Source organism: Aspergillus fijiensis, assembly GCF_003184825.1.
Source record: "Aspergillus fijiensis CBS 313.89 unplaced genomic scaffold BO72scaffold_10, whole genome shotgun sequence".
In the NCBI taxonomy this organism is placed as follows: Eukaryota; Fungi; Ascomycota; class Eurotiomycetes; order Eurotiales; family Aspergillaceae; genus Aspergillus; species Aspergillus fijiensis.
In genome coordinates, this window is record NW_024468986.1 from 364,282 (window position 1) to 385,897 (window position 21,616).

The 21,616-nt window shown below is 50.9% G+C and overlaps 10 protein-coding genes and 1 non-coding gene across 11 annotated transcripts, besides 4 other annotated features; 3 read left to right on the forward strand and 8 right to left on the reverse strand.

Moving 5' to 3' along the window:
- The first annotated feature begins 469 nt into the window (after positions 1–469).
- Positions 470–1,787, forward strand: BO72DRAFT_423456 (5'/3'-nucleotidase SurE). Its single transcript, XM_040942839.1, has 3 exons — positions 470–625; positions 683–1,545; positions 1,640–1,787. The coding sequence occupies exons 1-3, from the start codon at positions 614–616 to the stop codon at positions 1,704–1,706; spliced, it is 942 nt and encodes a 313-aa protein (XP_040804151.1). The 5' UTR covers positions 470–613; the 3' UTR covers positions 1,707–1,787.
- Positions 1,788–2,221: 434 nt separating this feature from the next.
- Positions 2,222–2,333: a sequence feature (Protein overlapping with rRNA (BO72DRAFT_456406, RAK80142.1) was converted to a misc_feature.).
- Positions 2,334–2,421: 88 nt separating this feature from the next.
- Positions 2,422–2,472: a sequence feature (Protein overlapping with rRNA (BO72DRAFT_456406, RAK80142.1) was converted to a misc_feature.).
- Positions 2,473–2,739: 267 nt separating this feature from the next.
- Positions 2,740–2,838: a sequence feature (Protein overlapping with rRNA (BO72DRAFT_456406, RAK80142.1) was converted to a misc_feature.).
- Positions 2,839–2,928: 90 nt separating this feature from the next.
- Positions 2,929–2,981: a sequence feature (Protein overlapping with rRNA (BO72DRAFT_456406, RAK80142.1) was converted to a misc_feature.).
- Positions 2,982–3,298: 317 nt separating this feature from the next.
- Positions 3,299–3,827, forward strand: BO72DRAFT_493487 (uncharacterized protein; the record flags this gene model as incomplete). Its single annotated transcript, XM_040948377.1, has 2 exons — positions 3,299–3,480; positions 3,551–3,827. 2 exons carry the CDS (start codon positions 3,299–3,301, stop codon positions 3,825–3,827), a joined length of 459 nt encoding a protein of 152 aa, XP_040804153.1.
- Positions 3,828–4,598: 771 nt separating this feature from the next.
- Positions 4,599–5,270, reverse strand: BO72DRAFT_423457 (YukJ family protein; the record flags this gene model as incomplete). The annotated part of the gene is made up of 1 exon (XM_040942840.1): positions 4,599–5,270. One exon carries the CDS (start codon positions 5,268–5,270, stop codon positions 4,599–4,601), a length of 672 nt encoding a protein of 223 aa, XP_040804154.1.
- A 1,872-nt stretch (positions 5,271–7,142) lies between these two features.
- BO72DRAFT_503000 (nucleotide-diphospho-sugar transferase) lies at positions 7,143–8,249 on the reverse strand (the record flags this gene model as incomplete). The annotated part of the gene is made up of 3 exons (XM_040949084.1): positions 7,871–8,249; positions 7,731–7,807; positions 7,143–7,658 (listed from the first exon to the last, which is right to left on the reverse strand). Exons 1-3 carry the CDS (start codon positions 8,181–8,183, stop codon positions 7,143–7,145), a joined length of 906 nt encoding a protein of 301 aa, XP_040804155.1. The 5' UTR covers positions 8,184–8,249.
- A 634-nt stretch (positions 8,250–8,883) lies between these two features.
- BO72DRAFT_445550 (putative dynamin family GTPase) lies at positions 8,884–11,493 on the reverse strand. Its single transcript, XM_040944077.1, has 5 exons — positions 11,371–11,493; positions 11,045–11,317; positions 10,716–10,984; positions 10,525–10,657; positions 8,884–10,470 (listed from the first exon to the last, which is right to left on the reverse strand). Exons 1-5 carry the CDS (start codon positions 11,473–11,475, stop codon positions 9,115–9,117), a joined length of 2,136 nt encoding a protein of 711 aa, XP_040804156.1. The 5' UTR covers positions 11,476–11,493; the 3' UTR covers positions 8,884–9,114.
- A 539-nt stretch (positions 11,494–12,032) lies between these two features.
- On the reverse strand, positions 12,033–13,298 carry BO72DRAFT_445551 (uncharacterized protein). Its single transcript, XM_040944078.1, has 2 exons — positions 12,569–13,298; positions 12,033–12,469 (listed from the first exon to the last, which is right to left on the reverse strand). The coding sequence occupies exons 1-2, from the start codon at positions 12,891–12,893 to the stop codon at positions 12,243–12,245; spliced, it is 552 nt and encodes a 183-aa protein (XP_040804157.1). The 5' UTR covers positions 12,894–13,298; the 3' UTR covers positions 12,033–12,242.
- Positions 13,299–14,300: 1,002 nt separating this feature from the next.
- BO72DRAFT_503011 (uncharacterized protein) lies at positions 14,301–15,525 on the reverse strand (the record flags this gene model as incomplete). Its single annotated transcript, XM_040949085.1, has 1 exon — positions 14,301–15,525. The coding sequence occupies exon 1, from the start codon at positions 15,291–15,293 to the stop codon at positions 14,301–14,303; it is 993 nt and encodes a 330-aa protein (XP_040804158.1). The 5' UTR covers positions 15,294–15,525.
- Positions 15,526–16,076: 551 nt separating this feature from the next.
- On the reverse strand, positions 16,077–18,226 carry BO72DRAFT_525413 (Zn(II)2Cys6 transcription factor domain-containing protein). Its single transcript, XM_040949950.1, has 5 exons — positions 18,047–18,226; positions 17,418–17,993; positions 17,210–17,359; positions 16,908–17,158; positions 16,077–16,858 (listed from the first exon to the last, which is right to left on the reverse strand). The coding sequence occupies exons 1-5, from the start codon at positions 18,169–18,171 to the stop codon at positions 16,095–16,097; spliced, it is 1,866 nt and encodes a 621-aa protein (XP_040804159.1). The 5' UTR covers positions 18,172–18,226; the 3' UTR covers positions 16,077–16,094.
- A 360-nt stretch (positions 18,227–18,586) lies between these two features.
- BO72DRAFT_423464 (DJ-1/PfpI family protein) lies at positions 18,587–19,568 on the reverse strand (the record flags this gene model as incomplete). Its single annotated transcript, XM_040942841.1, has 3 exons — positions 19,313–19,568; positions 19,057–19,249; positions 18,587–19,003 (listed from the first exon to the last, which is right to left on the reverse strand). Exons 1-3 carry the CDS (start codon positions 19,378–19,380, stop codon positions 18,587–18,589), a joined length of 678 nt encoding a protein of 225 aa, XP_040804160.1. The 5' UTR covers positions 19,381–19,568.
- Positions 19,569–19,848: 280 nt separating this feature from the next.
- On the reverse strand, positions 19,849–19,920 carry BO72DRAFT_t64. Its single transcript has one exon. It is a non-coding gene; the product is annotated as a tRNA-Cys (tRNA).
- A 1,131-nt stretch (positions 19,921–21,051) lies between these two features.
- Positions 21,052–21,425, forward strand: BO72DRAFT_493495 (uncharacterized protein; the record flags this gene model as incomplete). Its single annotated transcript, XM_040948378.1, has 2 exons — positions 21,052–21,199; positions 21,280–21,425. The coding sequence occupies 2 exons, from the start codon at positions 21,052–21,054 to the stop codon at positions 21,423–21,425; spliced, it is 294 nt and encodes a 97-aa protein (XP_040804161.1).
- Positions 21,426–21,616: the final 191 nt, after the last annotated feature.

Consider the following 21,616-nt stretch of genomic DNA (forward strand, 5'->3'; position numbering starts at 1 on the left):
GTCCTGAACATGTTCGTTTGCTTCCGAATGCTATTCTTCCAGAAGATGTAACACGAGTTGACTAAGATAACAATTGATGGGTGTGGGCGATCGTATAACCCTTAAATAACCATCATCGAACCTATGTATGACGCATATGGTCATTGCCCAGCAGACATCAACACGATGATCTGGAAATTCGACCGTAACGAAACCGAGGAGGACTGGAGAAGGTTTGCCATATAGAAAGTAAGAATACTGCGAGAAAGCCTTCGTCGTGGTCGAGTAGTATAGCCTCCAGCTCTCGCTTCTCCATACAACTCGGGGTTTTCTCTCTAATTTGTCCGGTCTCGGAAAGAATTCCCTTGGGGCCTCCCGATGCTCGGGAACATTTCCCCTTCAGAACCAGATGACGTTATGCCTACCCCACAGCAGACAAGCAGTGCCCGGTGCAGAAAGCACTACAACATCCTCCGTACGCCATGGAAGATGTCGGTGGATTTCCCGTATTTCAGAGCTATCTTCCTTGCTCCTTGTTCCTTATCTATTGATTCTAGTCAGCGGACTCCTTTGCTCCACTCCTTGGTGCACACTCATATTCAAAGCTTGCTCTGAACCACACAAATCCCCACCCATGCATATTCTAGTACGCACGATTCACCTTCAGGAAGGAGGAATCAATTCGAGTGGCTAATCTTCTCAGGTTGTCAACGACGACGGGCCCCCTTCGCGGGATACATCCCCATATGTGCATTCCCTGGTTCACGAACTCCAAACCCAAGGACACATCGTGACTGTGGTCTTGCCAAACCAGCAACGTTCCTGGATCGGGAAAGCCCACTTCGTCGGGGAGGTGGTCAAGGCGACGTATCTCTCCCCTGGCGAACTGTTCCAGTTCGAAGGCACCAAGCACCAAAGCCCTCCAGGACTATCCAATGGCACCACCAACAGCAGCAGCATTGGGGTGCAAAATCAACGTCCATGGATGCTGGTCAATTCGACCCCCGCTGGTTGTGTGCAGATCGGGCTGCATCACTATCACTCTTACCAGCAGGAGGGCAAGCCCATCCCAATCGACCTGGTGGTATCGGGCCCCAACCTTGGAGCGAACGCCACAGCTCTCTTTTCCCTCTCCAGTGGCACAATCGGCGGGGCCATGGAGGCTGTCCTGTGTGGAAAGAGGTCCATTGCTTTATCCTTTGAGCCCGCTACAAAACACGACGCCTGCAATCCGGTGCAGATTACAGATGCATCTAGGCATGCCGTACGTCTGATTGAGCATTTGTACCGCAGCTGGGACCAATGCGTTGAACTCTACTCCGTGAACATACCGCTGCAATCTGCTCCCAGCGGAGACAGGAAGGTCGTGTGTACTCGGATCCGACCGAACCGTTGGCTGGCAGCCAGTCCGTTTCAAGTTGTTTTGCCGTCGGGTGATGCAACTACGCAGAACGCGGATTCGCCTCTGCTACTGCGATGGGCGCCGGACCTATCAGATATCCACGGTAGTATGGACCGCACCTCGGATGCAGATGATGATTGGGCAGTGCGTGAAGGAAAGACCAGGTACGTGTCATTTATTTGATTGCCATTTGAAAATAGCTGCATCTTTGGGTCTAGCTTTCTTCACGTCCCACACGCGCAGACTAATTGCTTATAGTGTGACTCCGTTGAAAGCGAACTTCATGCATGCTGCCCAGTGCGAAGGCGAGATTCACCTAGGGTAATTTTCTTCAAGGTCGCTAGAGTACTAGATATAATAGCATAGGACGGGGTGGAAGGTGGTGACTATCGACTATATATGCTAGAATATATCCGACATAATTCGACCGATTTTTTATTTAGTTCTTACATCCCTGCTGTAAAGATAGAGAAATCAGAGAGAAAGACAAGCTTAGTGTTCGTCAGATTTGTGTCGTCCCTGAATGATTCAGCATACTTATCAATTTCGCGGCTCCAGATTTGACTAGATCTGGAGGTTAGGAGTAGCGGCATCAATATAATCCATATACCCCGCATACACTAAAAACCATCATCTTGAATGTTGTTGTCCTTTGACTATTCAAAGTGGGTCCGAAGCATGCGCACCCCCTTCGAAGGCCTCGCTACAATTTCCCCTCGAAGGAAACCACGTGACGTGACATTCCCAACCCTGCATACACCCATGGCGATTTTTTTGGACAAGTGCTACGTAACCTTATCCTTCTGGCCTTCTGTCCAATGTGCCCGGGCCGCCAACGTGTTACGGTCGGCTCTGGACCCTACTTTGGCTGTCAATGGCATAAAAGCCGAAGACCTCCACTTTGGCGCCGATCGGCTTCCCTTTGGGGGCTGATATAGATAGACGCCGCGAGCTAGGGCAGTCACAAAGTAAGACACATCTCCAGATCAAGAGACAGAGAAGTTAAGTAACCGGCAAGATGAAAGTTGCTCAGAACTTACCTATCCTCCCTAGCAAAAGGAAGCAATTCGTGCTCAGACCGGGCCCATCTACTGTAGGAGAATGGATTTATTAGCCATTTTAGCCGAACACTATGGATCGCTCCTGATATGACATCTACTAGCTAACTGATCTATCTTATTTTGTCGCTAGGTCTGAGTCGACAGAGCACTGCGCAATGGTAGTAAGATGGCTTCCCGGCGCGATCGGTCGGTCCCTGGTATATTATCGATATTTTTGATACGAAAATTCAACTCATGATTAAACTGGGTTAGAGCTTTATGTACACTTGTTGATGGCAAGCAAAAACAAAAACATACAACAGAAGGGATTCGCTGGTGGTCACCCACCCAACTACTAACCCCCCGGCGTGTGGCTTAAGTACGGCTGAGCGGACGGGAAGCCCTGTTTTCCACACCCTGTGGTCGTATGTGCTTATTGTATTCACGGAAAAGTATATAAAGGCCAAGTAACACTGGATTGTGCCTAGCACGGTTCGAAAGACTTACATGGAGAAATGAGAGCCTGGAAGAAAGCCACCTACTAAGCCAAAAGCATCCATGGTAACATTCACCTCCCCCCGTCGACCTTCTTTTATTGTATTTGACAGGCTGACCAGACTTATTCTTACATTCTTAGCTTAAGCATCCTGTCTATTATATACGTTCGTCATCAGTCACTCTTACCTATTGAGCACTTTAATTGGAATTCGGGATGCAATTCCGACTTTGACGTCGCGTTCCATCATATTCCCGCAATATAATCGTGTACTACGTCCTTGTTATCGGATCCTCTTACATCTACCTTCTCCTACAATCCTTAGCGCCCTCAGTGTACTTCACGTCTTCCGAACTCGCTTTCTCGCCTTCGGGCCTCGAGATGGATAACCTGATCGGTAGCATCATCAGAATTGATAGGCGGAACTATGTCATCCACGAGATATTTTCCGAAAACCGGAAAGACGAACATCACGAGGAATGGGTGGTCTATGAAGCCACATGCCCTAATGACAATACGATCCACAAGAGCACGCGCAGATACGCCCTTAAGGTGCGTTACGGGTAAAGTTCCTTCCACTTCATCCTCCTGGACCTTTCTATTGAAGTGCAATGGCTGATATCCCAAATACAGGAGAAGGGCGCGCGGAATCAGCGAGACCGAACTGGATGCCACCGAGGCTTTGGCCAAACGTTCTTACAACGGCGAGTGCCGGGCGCTCAGCATATTCTCGGAGTCCGGGTACACCCCGGTATTCTACGGCAGCGAGGAACTGTCTTCCGATCAGAATCCGTTTTTCCGGCATGGGCATGTCTGGGCGATGGCCATGGGGCTGGCGGACGGCACAGGTCTTGTTGATCTTTCCGATTTGAGTTACTCCGACAAGGTGATCATTCAAGAGGAGATATGATCAAGGCCTTGGAGTAAGTCTTCTGGTGGCCAGAGCTTGACGGCTTTTATATCGCCGTGAGGGCTGAGAATCTTGTTCTTGAGAATATAGGTACATGCGACTCCGAGGTTGGGGATGGTACATGCCAGAGACGGAGCAAAATCTTTTATGACCATACTCGGCGATCGGTGTACGTCCTACAGGACCCAGTTGACTCTCAACTGTTGTTGTTTATCTACTGATGAGACAGAATCTGCAGTTCTATCGTTGTACTTTCGCGGGCTATAATTGATGATGACGACTGTTCTGCCCCGCCGCCTGAGGATCGCATTACCAGAGATCATCCAGAATTCATTTCTTTCGGTATCAACTGGCGGGTGTGAACTAAAAAATTCTGTCCCAGACTTGACAATGGTGATGCAGATGTGGGGAATCAGTATGCCCGAAATATGGGCAAAGAGTCTGATCATCGCGAAATCGTGGCACTTATTCAGTGTGGACAGGCATACTCATGTATTGGTGGTGAACAGTATGCCCCTTGAGAAAGGTGACTTTTGTTTGACGGTAACCTTGCACATTATAGCTTCCCAGGCTGATGAAAGTAACTTCAAGGGACCATCTGAGAGTCTCCCGGCGACCTTACCTTAGTGAAGACCCTCTGCGTCTAAAGCTATGACTTCCCACAGACGATGATTGGATTAGAACGGCATTGTAATTTTCTACGGATAAAGTCTTGAAGAAACAAAAAAAAAAACCCTTGATTGACTACCACCATCCTTTAAATCGACTTCGTTAGAGATTGTGTTCTCGTGGAGCCAGGATCTGCAACAGACTTCGACTATGTCGCTCCGGCAGCCCGTCCACATCGTCGGTGGGAATCCTTTGGGAGGCAAAGGCCAGGAAGACTGCTTCCCAATGCCCATCGGCAAATTGAATCAGCAAGCCCCCGTCCTGATACACGCCATTGTCGTACCGAGGAAGACTACCTTGGTTCATATGGACATCATGAATCCCGGATCCGAAGGATGAGCCAAAGATAAACACCTTTGCTGAGCTCCTGATTGCTCGATCTAGAATCGGCCGGACGACGTCCAGAATATCATTATCACGGCCAGGAATATCATGCGGCAGAACTCGTCCAGAACCGAGATTCAGAAGGTTGCGCAGTCGCAGATAGTCTAGTCCCACGAGATCTCGAGCACGACCACGAGGATCCGGGATCGAATGAAAGCCTTGATCCAGCTGAGCAAGTTGAATAGTGATAGGATGAGCAAAGTCATCAGAAGACCAGAACACCAAGCGAGAGTCTTCTCCGCTCGATTTCACATTAATGGCGGCCTTTCGCTCCCTCCCGGAGTCGTCATCTTTGAAATAAAGCTCGATGTGTGGAGTGCGTACGCCATGTCGCTGGGCAACATACCGAGTCGGCTTACAAACCCAGACACCGTAGTGGGGAACGGGCATGTTGCTTTAGATTTGGGATAAATTGCTGATAGAGAAAGGATTTATGGTGTTGGAATGGATGTAAGAATGAGTCCAATTATATTCTAGGCAATCCTGGTTTCAGCGTCCGGGCGTGGCTACTTATAACCGCTTCAGAAGATATGCCGAAGGTGATGGAGGGGCGGCAGTCGGATACCGTTGGTAGCCTTTCGTAGCAAGTGTGGTAATACGAGCTAGATACGGGCCAGACCGCCAGTAGCTGCTTTAATCTCGTAATATGAGAGCTTGTTTCGTCATGCTTGTTACGAGAAGTTTATGCAACTTCCCGCCGCTCGTGTAGCGGTTGCACAGCCATCCTCCTATGATTTCCTGAATGGCTTCAATGCACTGCTGGCGTTTTACGTTTTAGAGTTGCCAGTAGAATCATTCTATATAGTTGCGCCACTTATGCACAGCATGTAGCTTCGTATCACTTTCTTTGAATGTTCTTGTCACTCATACGCTTGCCCCGCTCCCCAAATCTTGGGTTGGATCTAGACTCCTCTTCCGTCAAAACATTGCCCATGCCGCGATACACATTTCAGAAGCTCAAGTCTTATGACAATCATAGTTTGAGCTTGAATGATCAGACTCAAACAGTACACAACCATACGAGACCCTGACGCAGAAGCGTATCCTAAAATGGCTCATTCCACCCAAAATAGTGGGTAGTTGCGAGTGCTATCTTAGCCCATCATTCTGAAGATACAAAGCCTCTATGTGTGTGGCATACGGCACAATAATCCAGCCCATCTTTTATCCTTCACATGCTACCTTCCCAAAGACTAGACTCCACAGAGCAGTGGCATCGAGGACAACTTGGGCGGTCGGCATTGGCAATCCTGTGCAAGTTTTGTCCCCTAGAAACCAGCCCCGGTTCTTACCACCACTACAGTACACCATGTTGCTTGAAACGAGTATGACTCTGAACGTCTGACAGAGACGCCAATGTAACACTTTATTATAATGTGAGATCAAACGAGCCCATCCGCCATGCCCACTTGCAGGGGACTGCCTGAGGAGCACAAGGGCAAAGTGTGATGGGTGCGTGAGCTGGACGCTGAGAGGGGGCCCGCCAAATAGGCACAAGCTTAGATTTGTTCCCAGCTTGTAGCAGTTGAGGCACTTATCACTTAAGATACAGCCTCTATTGCCTGTGTCGAGCTTATTTCAACCCGCGAAGTGCATTCCAAACAAGACTGGTAGAGGTTGTGAACCGTAATGTGGCTGGGCCGAAAGCCTGGGACCTTATCCTGTAGGAATACGGATTGACAGGAGATTGACTCTTCCGGTGATGACATTTCATCAAAAGCTACTTATAGAAAATACACCGTGGCTCAAAAGCTACGATCCTTGCTAACCTGACGGTCGGCGGATGAAAACAGTGGCAGAGATAGAAGACAAGAGGCAGTGCATTTCTCCGAACCACTGACTGGCTGGCTATGCTAGTAGGCATGAAAAACATTCGGTCCAAATTTGGCAAATCAGCTTGACACCGCAGAGGTGGAAAAAATGTACTTTTGAGGATGCCAATAACCGGCCCGTGTTGAGGTACGCTCCCAACAACGCAGTCCTGTTAGTCTTCTTGGTTTGGAAGCATCCAAAACTGGGTATCGACCAGGACCAGCATTTCCTTCGATTTGAATCACTACTCACGACGCCGGATGCGATCGTGGATCCATAGCATAGCGTGACGAGGACCCTCGATAGCCTGGTCTATCAGTTTCCGTCTGCGGTGCTATCCATACTCTGTCAGCCTCTCCGTCAAGCTGGGGCACGAATTCCGCTCCGCAGATCATCTATCGGCGATTGATTAGCCCATTTCGACCCTTATCAGAGCCCTGGGGAGGGGCATCATACCTCTTGTCTATCCGCAAAATCCTTATAGAATCCCAACCAGAGGTCACGAGCCCGGCAATCCAGCGCGCCCGTCACAGTATTAACATCACAATCCGGTTGTTCCTTTTCCATCACCGCCGCCGGGGTCTTGATCCAGGGCTTCGACACGGGCCCGTCGGAGAAATGCAGATACTTCGCGTCCTGCAGGATCACATCGGGATCCCAGGTCGCGTGGGGACTGCCCAGATAACTCGCGTGGTTTTTGGCTCGAAACTCCCCGGTCAGCAGGTGGTACGGACGGTGCGGGATGACAATCGCGGAGTCACGGTAGAGGTTATTCAGGACATTTGTGTCGGATTCGGCATTGTCATCCTGCTGGATTGCCTTCCACACGCGATTGAATTCTATCTCCGAAGGTTGCACGAGCATGAAGGATGGGGTGAGCTGGCGGTATTCGGAGTCCAGCCAGTAGGCGCGGGGCATTGCGATCGGGCTTTCAAGGAGCGAGTAAAGTTCATCAAGATTCTGCGGCTAGAGTTAGCAACGATCTCTTCTGCTTCGAGATGACCGGGTGAGAAGAGTGCAGCATGCCTTGAGGATAACACCAGCCGCATCCAGAAATAAGATGCGGTCGTACTGTGTCATGTTAAACATCAAAAGCTTGGTGTGGCTCTCTGTCCCTGTCAGTGCGTCTTTTTTCAGCTCTGCTCAACCTGTCTAATGGCAGCTAGTGCGCTTACTACGGCCATTCGATGGGATCTGAACTTCGATGGGTAGAAGCTTGACATGATACTCAGTTTGTGCTTTGAGCAGCAGTCTGCCCTCCGTAGAATCGCTCGCTGGGTCCCAGTGCGAAGGATACAGAAACACTCTATCGGCTTGGCTGCCCAGACGATCATGAGACTCAAACTGCATGACTGCGCTGCATAGGTCCGGCTGGCTGGTTGCATACTGCACGACCGCGTACTGCGAAAAGTCGATGTTCGTAGAGTTACTCGCACTATTGCCGCCGTAGAGACTGGCCAAGACTAGCGATATCCAATATAACACAAGCATGACGATGGCCCAAAGACTAGCACTGCCACTGAGGGGGCAGAAAGCCAAACTTCGCTGCGATTTAATCATATCTATGCGCAATGTGCATCCAGCCAGTGGGGGTGGGGGGATGAAGAAAGTGAGATTCAATGCGGTGGAGGGAAGAAGTTTCAGCTAGGATGAAGTGTAGTCAAACGAGACAAAGGCGTAATGCACCGCGTTCTCGTCTGGATCTGCTGCTGGTGAATGCACAGCTTGGGGCACATTGAATGATGGGTTCTTTGTCCTCGGCATTGATCGTTTGTTGAACCACGGTTCACTGGTCCCTTTCAGCGTTCTTCGAGTTAGTCGTGATTACACTCATGTATTTGTTTATCGCTACTGGGACTAAGTTTTTCTCTAGAATCGTATCGTAAAAACTCTTGAAGTGGCACAAGTTGACCCTGTGCAAAGGCAGAATTGCGGTTACTGCCTCTCTTTGGAATTCATTGATATCTCTATGGATGCAAACGCAAATTCTTTGCTGGAGAACATATCATTGACTGCGCTTCTCGGTGTCTTGGTTTTCAGGTGACTTTTTCATCATTTTTCATCTTTGCCTCATTTGCTCCATATTGTTTGCTTTGACCATAAATTGTCATTTTTTCCAAGCTCTACCTCAATCTCAGAACGGGCAGATCGTCCACCCCGCTCAATACCATTCTGATTTTATACTGTAGCAGGAGCTTTAGTACTTGAGCAAGGCAAAGCAGGGTGATTGAAACTGGGCATGTCCTTCTTGATGTATGGCCAGAGTCAGTATTGGCACATGTGCTTGTGAAGGCCTACGGAGATTGGCAGCTATCGATATTATGAAGCTAAGAATCATATACCGCAATGTTTCTGCACTAGACAAGAGTCGTACCATTTTTAAGCACAAGCAAAGATCCAGAAATTTATAGGGCAAGGGTCTCTACAGAATTCTCAACCTCTCCCATCTCCGAAGAGCTTCGGTATAGCGAGAGCGCAGTCGTTCCAGCCTGGCCCTCATGCGAGCGTCAGACTCGTCTTCCCCGGCGATAGCATTTAGCTCATCATCGTCCAGCTTAGCAAACGTCTCGATTGACACCGCTAGCACCGGACATTTCGGGCCCAAGACATGCCGCTCGATTACCTGCATGGCCACATTATCGATGAAACGATGCAAAGCGATCATGTAGTAGGATTGAAGTCTTGCACGCACGAAAAGCACCTGGCTCAGGATGGTCGATATAAACTGTGGACGGTCTGTCTGCGTGTCGCCAGTGCCATTGGCTCTTCGATCTTCTGATGCGACTTTCGCCTTTTGACCTAGAAGAATCCTCCCTCGACTTTGATCCGCAGAGATCGTGTCCAACAGCAACTGCGGGTTGCGAGTCACCAACGGCCTCGCTCGGTTGTCTTCCAACAGCTCCCCAAGGGCTGTGTCGATATGTTTGTGCCACTCGTCCATAGTCTTCCCCAGTAAGCGGCTAACCTCCAAGCGCACCTTGCTGTTTGGGATGGCAATGCGGAAAAGTACCTCATGACAGGCCTGCACGAGTTGCTTTACATCGTCGACAAATTTTCGGGCAATCCCTTCCCAGTGCGTCGACTGCCTCCGAAAGATCTTTTCCTCTACATCCGGATGCACCGCGCCGGGCAGACTGCGGCCTTCACTGATCTTCGCCTCTTTGTAGATCTCCGCGTACAGGCCCGGGGTTTTACGAACTATATCCTCCCAGACCTCAGGGTCCGAACTCGTCGAGTTCAGAACAGCCAGGTCTTTGTCGAAATCGGAGAAAGGCAATGGCATGTTGTGTACGTCTGACATTTCCTTGTAGAACTGGTCGAGGCGGCGTTGCACCTCATACCGCAGCATGATCCGGGAGTCCTGAGACGGCACGTCTTGATACTGGCCTCTCAGCGTCGCCTCGGCCATCCGCTGCATGTCGTTGCAGAACTGAAAGACAAAGTAACGCTGGGCTTTGGGCTCGTCGCGTGCGTCGCCCATGCGTCTGAGGTCTGACTCGCACTCGCGCAGCTTCTGTCGGATCTCCGCCACAATTTGGGGGATCCCAGCCTGGATCTGAGCCCGTCGCTCCCTGTCGACATACTGCATGAGCGCTTGGATGCCGGTCCGGTCCTTGTCCACAGTTTCCCAGTCTTTCTTTGCGAACTCGGCTCTTTCGCGCTCGTCTCGCTCCGCATCGGTGATGTGCGCTTCGACGGGGACTCGGTTTCGCAGACCGAACCACCCGTGGTCCAGATGAGGGACTGTCGACAAACCATTCTGCAAAAGTTGAATCATCTGCGGTAGGATAGTCAGTCCTGTGCGACGTAGCGGAGAGCACGCGATACACACCCAATTATCAGACCCTTCTTGTTTGCGGTCGCATTTCGTTAGCACGCCGATACACCGTCGTTCCAGCCCCGGGAGATCTTCCATCACCTCCCACACCCGATGTCGCTCGACATCGACGTTGTCCATAACAATTCTGTCGGGCGCTCAGCCTTATGCTTGCCAGTAGTGAAGCTGTGACGGGTCAGACTTACAATACGATATTCCGTTCGTTTTCAAGGTAAGTCCGAGCCAGCTCCCACGCGACCGCAGCATTCATTCGCTTCTCATCCTCAGTCTCTCCATGGATCCTACTGACACTATTCTCCTTTGTGCCTTTCTTCTTGTCATCCTTCCGTATAAGGCCCGGAAGGTCAACGATAGTCCAGTGCATCTCGTCTGGACCCGATCTCTCAATGCGCAGGGTGGCATCACTCAGACTCAAGGTCTTGCCGCGGTGGTCGCCAAAGATGCACTCCGTCGCCTACACAGCAAATCAGTCGTTCGCATCCATACCAAGTGAGTTCTGTTAATAGAGGCAAACCTTTTCAATAATTTCACTCATGTCTTCCGGACCCAGCGCTTTCTTCTCGATCGCAAATTCCTTGATGCGAGCGAGCAGCGCCTCGTCACCCTCCGACTGCCGCCCTGGCACAATCGTGGCCTTGATCGGAAACTCCTTGGCCACGGAGGTTTGTCGAAAGGAAATCTGCGTTGGGAATCGAGTGCACGTTCCGGCCTTGACAGGGAAAGAGACTTCGGTGATGGCCTGAAGCACGGAGCTCTTTCCTGTGCTCTGGTCGCCAACCACCACCAGCTTGTCGGCATGAGCGATTGTCACAATTTCAACTGTTATGTGTGCGGACTCACCTCCGGCAGATTGATAGTGCTACTCAGCCCAAGCGCCTGAAGCTCATCGATGAAGGCCAGCTGCTCCGAGCTCTCGACGCCCACGAAATGACGCACTCTTCCCATTGTCAGTTGGTCAGTTCTGGTCGCGGGGGGTACTGTACGGGTGTGTGAGATCATTCCCTTTGCTTCTGCGAAACTCCGCACTCCGGGTTGCGGGAATCATTCCCACTTTAAACTTTTCTCTAAGCGCCAATTTAGAATAAGTCATTTCTGGGAGTGAGGGGTGGCCCAGCCACGGCCTTGTCCGCTGTCGAGTTGCAGGGGGTGATGGGACTACTGTAAGTCCTAACAGGCGCTATCCAGCTACCCCTGCATCCGCGCGATGCTATCATTTGTGGATAGATTGTTGGCGCCTCACTAGCCATGATAGCGAGTCATGGATCTGAGGTACACTACTGGTCACCAGCTTTATCTCAGGAGAGTGACCGGGAGTGTATGACAAGGCGAAAAGTGCTGAGGTTGTCTATTGGAGAATGCTAACAGGGATATAGACACGTATGCGTGCACAGCCCAGCATGTCCATCCACCACGACCAGGCACGGCAGGTTTTCTTTGGACACTATATCTGGAATACTGCATCTGGTTTTTGGTCTCGTTTTGGAGGTTGGAAAAACAGAAGGGCTTACTCAGTGCGGCTGGTGATCTGCGAGATAGAGATGCTCTACTATTCAAATAATACAACGGTCAAGGCACATGACAAAATTAACTCGGGGTTTAAAATCAGACCTCCTAATAACACTTCAGCCCTTTCAAAAGCAAACCAGGGTCAGATACACGCAATCCTGAGACCACACTAACATGCCAGGATCACACTACACCCATTGGCTAAACTAGACACCACCCGCCGCCCTAACAAGAAACAACTCCTCATACGAGCCACGATCATTTTTCAACCTCTCCTCACAGAACACATCATTCGCCCCGTTTTCATCCTTATCGACCACCCTCCAACCGTTCCCCATCTGCACAATGTCCACCAAAAGCCCAACAACCAGCGCAATCATCCTAGGCCCAAAGACCGCCTTAGCGGGACACTCAAACGGCGCACCTCCAAGAGGCAAGTATGCCTGTTTCTGTACATCCGTGACAGTCCACCAGCGTAGCGGATTGTACTTCAGCGCATCTCGTCCCCAGACCCCGACTGACAGATGACAAGCCTCCACGTCCGCATCGAAGGTATCCGAGTGTCTCGCACCGTTCTCCTCCCATTCGAACGCGCGGTAGATCCGCTTGGTCGGAGGGTACAGTCGCAACCCTTCCGCCACTAGATCCTTGGCGGAGAAGTCGTCTTCTCCCGCGGCTTCGAACTGTATCTTCGTGGGGTTTTCTGCGAAAGCAATCATCGTGGCCGTCCAGTCGGGATGAGTCTGGCCTTTGTTGAGCAGGAGTTCCAAGACCATGCGCAGGTTGATGCGCCAGCTTGTCTCGAAGCCGGGGAGAATCCAGCAGAGTGGGTTATCGCGGGGGTTGGTGGGTTCCATCAAAGGTAGGAAACAGCGCGGAGAGGGAGGCTTGGAGGCCGGGGTTATCGGCAAATTCGATGAGGTCGACGTCGTTCTTGGAGGACACCCAGGCGCGGTTGATGGCCTGCGCTAGGGAGACCATGTGCTTTTCGGCGTCGGGGAGGGTGTCTAGCTCCGCGTTCAGCAGTGTGGGTAAGGATGATCCGGAGTGAGAGGGACTGGACTACGCTTGCGAGGTGGAGGCGGTGCGCTGTGCTGATGAGCTCGTTAGCTTTGGATTGGAGCGACTTGGCCAGTCGTTCCCAGACTTGCGCTTTGAGGTTGATCAGATTCCTTGCGTTTCTGACGAAATGGGTTGCGTATTCTTCGTCCGGGGTGGTGAAGGCGTTTTCAATCCCAAAGACGAAGGCTAGTCGGGTGTTTGGTCGGATTGGCGCGCGCGATGAGGCGAGAGGGAGTTTTTACGGGCCCTGGAATGATGGCCCTGAATGAGGGTGCGACATTCTGTGGGCTGATGGGTTTTGTTGCGTGGGCGGTTCACAAGACTGATCGTGAAGAGGCCGACAGCGATGACATCAATGGCGCTGAAGATGAGTATCAGCAGATTCAGTGCGCGAAAATCTCGCATTCTGGTGGATATGGTCTTCAAGGAAAGGAGTTCGGGGGTGTTTCTGGAGAGTTGATGGTTTGTTATTGAAGAGATTCAGAGACATGGTAATCAGGCAGAAGGACTTTCTATCTCAATCTATCTTTGTTATGCCAACGTGTGTGGTGAATGTGCTGAGCTAGGGGATCTTCTGGGGTCCCACATGAGACATGTGGCACGGAGATAAAGAGTACGGGAATAGGAGATTGATACAATCTAACAACATAAGAGATTGATATTACTATAACGCTGTACCATGGTTGGATGGACGTTTATAGATGGCGGAGTTAGGGCTAGCTTAATAGGTGAATGAATGTATGTGGATGTGCCTTGCAGAGACTGCAGAGAAAGCCACACCTGTGCGTACACAGTGTTCTCTGTCGCAAGGACTTTTGTTCGAATGCACCAGCCGAATAACTATATCTGCACTTGTGATATAATACAAGAAATTATATAGCTCTCTCGTTAGCTTGCATGACTCTGCTCTTTGAATGTCTTTTGGAAATCGGAATACTTGCCTTAGGGGCGAGGAACTGCTGTTGTGGTAAGCAATTTGATTGAACCTTTCTTCAAGGCCAACCGTTTCTTTTTCTATTTTATTGGTGGTTTTTCTTCTTGTTTTTTTCTTTTTTTTTTTTTTTTTTTTTTTGCTTGGTTCATGTTGTGGTGTTTTTCGAGAAGTATCCACGCCTAACGTGCTCCATTCTCATGTGGTTTTTTTAGGTGTTTGCTGTTTTTGTTTCAGCGAGGCCCATGAGGATCAGGCAGGATAGAGAAACTTACTCCACCTCGGACAACTCATCATCCTCATCATCCTCGTCTTCCTCATCGTCGTCGTCATCATGGTCATCACTAAGCTCTTCAACTCTAGAGCCTACAATGTGGTCATCACCCCCGGCATCATTCGAGCGACGGTCAGCGACCCACTCTTTCCACCAAGCCACCTCGGCCTCATGGTCGTAGGTCACCCCCTGGGGCGGAGGGCAAGGCGGCTCATCGTTCTGGAGCTGCGCGCGCACGATGCGGATTTCCGCCTCGACCAGGTCGGAGTGAGCGTCGGGATCACCGGCAATCAGCGCGGCACGCATCGCCTTGATGACCCCGACGAGGTGCAGATCCAGCTCGCCTTCCAGGAGCAGCGGGTGGCCTCCTTGGCGCATAGGCTGCAGCAACTGCATACAGACACGCAGGAGCTCGCGGTGCCAGAGGCGGGTCAGCATGTAGCGATCCTTTTCGTCGAAGTCGCGCGCGTGCAGGACGACAAGGGCCTCGGTCCAGCAGGCCGGAGTGGGCATGACGAAGCCGGTGCCCTGGCGGTGGTGGTGGCGGCGACCCGTACGAACCTGGTCGGACCACATGTAGTAGAGATCGTCGGGGCGAGGGTTGAGTGGCGGGTCCGCGAAAAACCACATGTACATGGACTTGCGGTAAATGCGCACGGTGAGCCTGGGCCAGGCGCCGGTGCGGATCATCGCCTCCTCGTTGGGCGTGTGCCAGTGCACGATGTCCGTCGGGGGGTTGAGAAAGCCGATCACCGAGACGCAGTCGCGGCCGAGGGTGCAGGGGTGCGCCCCGCGGTTGCGTAGGGCCGCATAGGCGTTGGGAATGTACCGGTCCGGGATCACAAAGCCCGCAAAGTCGAGGCTCTGCCGGGCGATGAGGTCAACGATAGTGTGGCTCATCCCGAAGGAGTCGGCCACCGGCCACCCGAAGACACAGTAGGGGATGCCTGCCCGCTCCAAGGTGGTGACTATGAAGCGGCTCTGGTCCATGATGGTGGTTGTGGGTGAAAGTGTGAGGAAAGGCTAGAACGCTTGCGTGTTTCAAACTGCCGGAGTTCTTCACCTTGTGGGTCGGGTTTGCATGAAAAGATCGACAAGACGTATCAAGATGTCGGAGCTCTATTTATATCTCACACTTTCTACTGGGGGAGTCCTTCCTCGAGCCCATTTAGCAAAAAGTCTCCAGCAATGTATGCGGCTCTGCTCATAGTATGTGTAAATCTCCCGGAAAACTCCGTACTGTGCATGTTCTGGTGTAAGCACCGGGCTGATGATGTTTCAGAAGCAGCCGAGATGCTATCTGCAGGAGTTTCTCGGTTGATCTGCAAGGAAAAGACAGACGTAGGGGATTTGCTTCCTACCAGGTTCTCTCTTTCATTGCTCGATTCAAAAATGTTGAAAGCCCTTTCATTGCTATTGCTGATTTTGTTGTAGGCTGACGTGACTCGGAATTCAACGATTGCGAGCTGGAGAACGGCACTTGATATGACTTTTGATGTTTTCATTCGAACGACTATGTGTAGGAACCGGCAGTTAGACAACTTGATTGCGGTAAATGAGTCACATTGAATCTCAGAGCTCCGATGTCCAGTAACTTATTCTATAATGGTCTTTGTACTTTGATATTGCTATCAGAGCCAACAGCGATTGTCTCAAGAATAATCAGCTATATCATTTGGAATCGTGACGTTCCGGGTGTGCTCTCTATGTTCTTTAGAAGCCACTAACCCCAACGATTAGCACTCCACTATAGAGGTTATCGAGCAGCATCCTGTCCACATTAAACCTAACTTAGGTAAAACTGACCCATTCGGAAAACAAACTCGGCCAATCCTGAGCATCATCGAATAGTCCATCCATACCAGCCCCGAACGCTCCTGCATACCGATCACTGCTCGTGGCTTCCGGAACTCCTCCACAGAGGGTGTTACTCTGCTGCACTGCCTCCCAGAACTCCGTCTGTTTGATGCTCCCATTCATCATGGGACACCGTCTGGACGTCGTGCTCGTTGCACCCACACTCGGAGAGTCCGTACCTTCAGTAACCGAGGGATCTGGATCCGACTGCAAGGGAGAGTTGATCCTGGCGACAGCATATGCTTCCAGAACAACATCCAAGACCGATCTGAACATGCAGAAAATGTCTGGTGTGGCGCCAGTCTTCGAGACGGATAAGGTCGTCATGCGGTGTAAGAGGCTTTCCAGGTATATTCGCATGGTCGATCGCGCCTTAGTCTGAAAATCGTACCATTGGGTGTTCATGAAGGGGTGAATGAGAAAGCATATCTGTGAGGCAGTGCTGATTGTAAGAATTAGCTGGCACCATTCCCTGATGGAAAAGTAGATGTATTGGTCTGCGGGTAACGAGAGAAAGTAATCGAAAAAGCCTCGGATCTCCGCTAGGCACGATCTTGCTTCCTTCACATGTTCACATGGTTGGTACTCAAATGATCGGGGGTGGTGTGGTGATTTACGGCTGGAGCTTGGGCTATGAACCATCCAAGGGAGATACGCTGTGACCACTTTCAGCGACAGTATCGAGATACGTAGCGAAGCTGGCTTCGTCAGCAAATCTCTTAGATACAGGTATTTGTCCCAATATACCTGTCTCTGAGGTCTCGGAGCGGATCTTGCGCTCTATGTCTTGGATCTGCAGGTGAAATGACAGGGAGCAATTGGGGAGATTATCACCCCCCTGCTCAGATGTTCGAGCTACAGTCTCCCACAGCATCTGGGTCTTGGAAAGCAGCGTATGGTGACTGTTATCTTGGTCGATTGGTGCAGTTCCTTCAATAGTAGACTTTATAATTTCATACAGGGTCGAGTCGCTGCGTCGCTGAAAGCCAAGAGCAAATCTAGGAATCTGTTTAGCCAGCTTGCTGATATCCGAGATAAGGACGGCTCACAGCGAGGACAGGTTATAGCATCCGAGACAGGCATTACGCGCAGCCGTTTCATGTAGCCTCTGGTCAAACCTCAGGTCCGACAGCATACCTCGGAGGATTTGAACGTACTGCCACATCTGATTGTTCAATGGCCGAAGGTGTATAGGGTGCCTGAGGCCACACCAACGTCAGCCACTGCGCGCACTATGAAAGCCGAGGTCTGCAATACCATGCAAGATAGACCAGGAGACCCTGAACGTAGTCTAGGCTTTTGTCTCCTTGGAGAACAATCCTTTCACTCAACACTCGCCGGAATCTCTCATCGAGCTTTCTCTGCAGGAGCGGCCGCCGCGTTGCCGATATAGTGAGAATCGCTAAGAAGAGGAAGGGACGGGTCTTCGCCATGGAGGCGGCTGAGATGTTGTCCGGTACATCCACGAACGGGAAGTAAACTTTTTTCGACTGGAAGTGAGATAGAAGCTCATCTGCCTCTTTCATACTCACGCGGAGGTTCTTGTAATCAGTGTTAGATGTCGAGGTTTGAGTGAGAGGCGGCGTGGTAGTACTGTGACTCGTCTCCTGAGCACCACGAGAAGTGTCGTCGCCTAGTAGCTGCTTGCGCATCATTTGGCGATGCAGCTCACACATGGCAGACTGATCTCCGTGTTTTGGCGCGTTCCTGAAAAGTGAGGCGACTACGTCCTCATTCTGGACCCCGCTACTACTGCTCCGCGATGGGTTATTTGTAGATGAATGTTCATTGTTGCTTGAGGTAAGGGTACAGTCGTAACCCAATTTGATACATCTTTCTCCGTTAGTATAGCTCCAATGGATGCTGATGACATCGTGCGCCCTTACCTCCGGCAGGCACTCGACGGTTTCTCGGACGGCAGACATCGAACCTTGCGCGATCTGCAACTCTCACAAGCCCGCGTGCTTCGTGGTCGAGGACACATAAACTTGTATTCATCTTGTGTTGACATCTTTCATATACCGTGGTTGCTACACTTTCACTGTACTCCGTAGCTAAGATGGATAAGCTAGGCTGGGTATTAATAAGGCGGCAGAAAGCGGAGGGAAACTGGAAGCGACAACCGCCCTCCGGATGGAAGGTTTTGCCGAACCCTTCTTATACAACAACTACTAGGTAGTAACTTAACCCAGGCCCTGGTCTATAACCTGTCGGATAAGCATCATCACGAACTTCAACCTGAACAACGCATACTCCCCCCTTGCATCTCAATCCCTTTCAAAAAGATGAAAAGGTTCCATTCTTTAACAACTCCTATGGCGATAAAGCCCTTGTGAACACGATTAGTAGCAGTAGCAGCCCTCTCCTTAGCATCCATGTATTAATCATCAACTCCCGGTGCGCATAAGCCAGAAACATGCATCATATCAATCCTCCAAATAGTCAATGTCGCGCTCGGGGAATCCTCCCTTTTCGATAAGGTTGTCGACCAAAGGACAATCTCCCCAGGTCGCTCGTCCAAAGGCAGAGACCATATCAAACCCACTCAGCAGCGCCCCTGTAGTCCAGATCTTCCCATCCTGAACCCATCTCTTCTCGACCCAGTTGACTCCAGGCCCGAGTTCACGCAGCATCGGGAGCAGGAACCGTGGCCCCGTGGCGGTCTTGCCCTCCATGAGCCCTGCACTCAGCACCGGCTCGAAGCCTCCGCATACGCAGAGCATGGCTGTGCAAGCATTGTAGCTCTTGCGAAGAAACTCCTTCTCGGCCTCATTGGCTTTGTAGCCCATTCTACTTGCGCCGATAAGGATAATGTCCAGTGGCGGGCAAGTAGCGAAGGAATCCTAACGGGATGTCAGCTGGATGTTATTCAGGGTGTGTATAAGGGCATTCTTACCGTAGGCAATACATTCATACCCGTCGTCAGCTTAGCGGGGGTCTTGCCATCCTCGTTGACCCAGTGATACACAAAATCAAATCCCTGGGCCTTGGACTCATCGTCCACCATCTCGGTGGGCATGTCCTTCAGGAAATTGCGATCGAGGCCGGAGAAGAAGCCTACCGGGGCGATGTCGAGTTGCTCGGTGACACTGTAGATGATAGGAAGATCTTAGAATGGAAAGCACTACTAGATAGTTCCACGGGTTACGTACGTGTTCAGCAGCACAACACCCACATGTATCGGGCGGCCCGGGTTGCGAAGGTCGACTGGGGATGACATTGTGAGGATTTGGATTGTTGCCGTTGATGGTTATCTTGTCAGTGAGTTGGGATTGGGTAGAAGACTATTCAACAACAGGAAACCTGTCTTTATATCATCATGTCGGCTAGGCACGAGTTGGATGGTTATGCTTGTATAGATCGGGTGCTCGCTAAGACTTTCCTCCCACGCTCCGCTCTCGCTTCGCCATGCCGGCCGTGCTCGCGGACGAGTAAGCTCAACATGCAGGGCAGGCGACACGAGAGGGTAGTAGAAGCTCAATTGGTACTGATTCAGCCCGAAATATTGACGGTCCTGGGTCGCGATGCATCGTGTCGGGTGTAAACATGGTTAGCTACAAGATACAGCACACTGGGACAGAAGAGAGATATAATCTTGGTGTCGACGAACAGAATCGATTGAAAGGACGGATGACGAAGAAGGGAGCAAGCAGTTTGACTGCGCAAAAGCAAAAGACAAAAAGTAAGAAGGGCCGAACGCGGATCGAACGCGTGACCTCGGGATCTGCAATCCTACGCTCTACCACTGAGCTACCGACCCGTTCTTGGTGATGGCTGCATTTTTGTTTGTGCTGAGTGTGATTGCACACCTTATCAAGCATATGCACACCTAATCAAGCATTCTGCGTGTATATATTTCATCGTTATTGTAAGTATTCAATATTGCTGGTTAGAAAGGTTCCAACCTAAGATGGTCTACAATTGACACTTTCCGAAACAATCTTACTTTGGTGGAGCAATGTGTGAATTGTAGGCCTAGTGGTATGGTATCCAGACATTGGTTGTCATTCAGCCACATTGCCGGACAAAAGTATACATCCGCAGCCTCAAACCGTTAGCTTTCTGATACTCTATGGCTGATGCATCTCAACATTGGCCACGAATGGTCATGCCCCCCCCCCCCCCCCAAATGATCCGATAATCGTACAAAGTCCCATTCTACCCACAAATATTTCGTAGACTTCCCATGTTGTCCAGGAGAGGGGGCAAAGGCCGACTAAAGGGGCTCCTAGGGCCAGCTAAGATGGATTGTTCAGCCCTAACTCGGAGGAGTCTCGTCGGCTAACCCACACCTACTGACATGAGAACTTCTAGAGTACTCTGTAGGTTGAAAGCGGCAAGTAGTACTGCATGATCGCGCCGATTCATATCTAGACGTGACGTTCATATACAGATCCGGACCTGAGCGCGTCCACGGTCGGGAATCGACATCCACCCTGAGATCGAGAAACTAGCCTTGCAACCATTAATGCGACACCAAAAGTGGCCATATAATGCAGAGTTGCGTGCATTTTTGACGAAGAATGAGCTTCTAGTAGGATAACTATAGCCCGTGGATGCTGAAGACCTGCCTAATGAGTCACATCGACCGCTTGTCCTTGTCTCGGGAGTGAATCCTAGCATGCAGCCTGTAGGCTGCACAAAACCACCATGCCGTTTACATAACACTATTAGACGTCCTGTTCTGCATTTGCGTCAGCCTGCAGTCCGTCCCAGTCATTGGAGGTTCCTGCCGGCGGCCTGTTATTATGACCACAAGTTGCCAACCGATGTATAAAAGCGACCAAGTAAAAACACGACGGGCGGAAGTGGGTGCACATTCCTGCCAACAGCCCTCTGTGGCCCAGCTGGAGAACGCACGCCACAGTTGAGCTGGCTGGTGTCGATCATCATGCCCCTTCGATTTACCCGGGAGGCAAAGTTCAGCGATTCCATTCTGTATAAGTTGAAGCATAAGCTGAAGCGTTCTGCACGCACCCCTCCTCTGCCAGTACAATGGACATGCAAGCAATCTTACCTGCTCATCGGGGCGGCTACAGGTACTCCTATGCTCCTAGATACACTCAATCTTCCTCTTGTTATATGTGAGTACGCTCCTCTCTGGACTGGTGCGATCTAGGGCTCTACGGGCCGGTACCCTCGCGCCGCCATGTCACTTTCCCCGGCAGCTCTCCAGAACTGCAATTCGCGGCGTGGAATAACCGATGCGACCGGGGCTTGACGTTCCTGACACCGGGTGCGAGGGATGGTATGGAATGCAAGTAGCTTGGTGGTGGTGTTGGTCGCTGCACAATTCTGGTGTCAGGGTAGATGGAGTTGATGCGTTCTAGTTAGACAATTACCATCATTACAATGAAGCGAACTATCGCGAGTGTAACAATGTAAGCGAGTGGTTGAGATAGTGCGGATCTCATGAAGTGTATTATTGTATGTACTGTGTGTAGCTGGTAGGGGCG

Coding starts and splice junctions, on each gene's coding strand:
- BO72DRAFT_423456 (XM_040942839.1), top strand. Junction 1,546..1,639: donor GTGCGTGAAGGAAAGACCAG/GTACGTGTCATT, acceptor AATTGCTTATAG/TGTGACTCCGTTGAAAGCGA.
- BO72DRAFT_445550 (XM_040944077.1), bottom strand. CDS start 11,475: ATGGGAAGAGTGCGTCATTTCGTGGGCGTCGAGAGCTCGGAGCAGCTG. Junction 11,318..11,370: donor GCACTATCAATCTGCCGGAG/GTGAGTCCGCAC, acceptor CATGCCGACAAG/CTGGTGGTGGTTGGCGACCA. Junction 10,658..10,715: donor AACGAACGGAATATCGTATT/GTAAGTCTGACC, acceptor AGCGCCCGACAG/AATTGTTATGGACAACGTCG.
- BO72DRAFT_445551 (XM_040944078.1), bottom strand. CDS start 12,893: ATGGAACCCACCAACCCCCGCGATAACCCACTCTGCTGGATTCTCCCC. Junction 12,470..12,568: donor CTTCGATGCGGACGTGGAGG/CTTGTCATCTGT, acceptor AGGCATACTTGC/CTCTTGGAGGTGCGCCGTTT.
- BO72DRAFT_525413 (XM_040949950.1), bottom strand. CDS start 18,171: ATGTCAACACAAGATGAATACAAGTTTATGTGTCCTCGACCACGAAGC. Junction 17,360..17,417: donor CTCCTGGTCTATCTTGCATG/GTATTGCAGACC, acceptor GTGTGGCCTCAG/GCACCCTATACACCTTCGGC. Junction 17,159..17,209: donor TGCTATAACCTGTCCTCGCT/GTGAGCCGTCCT, acceptor ACAGATTCCTAG/ATTTGCTCTTGGCTTTCAGC.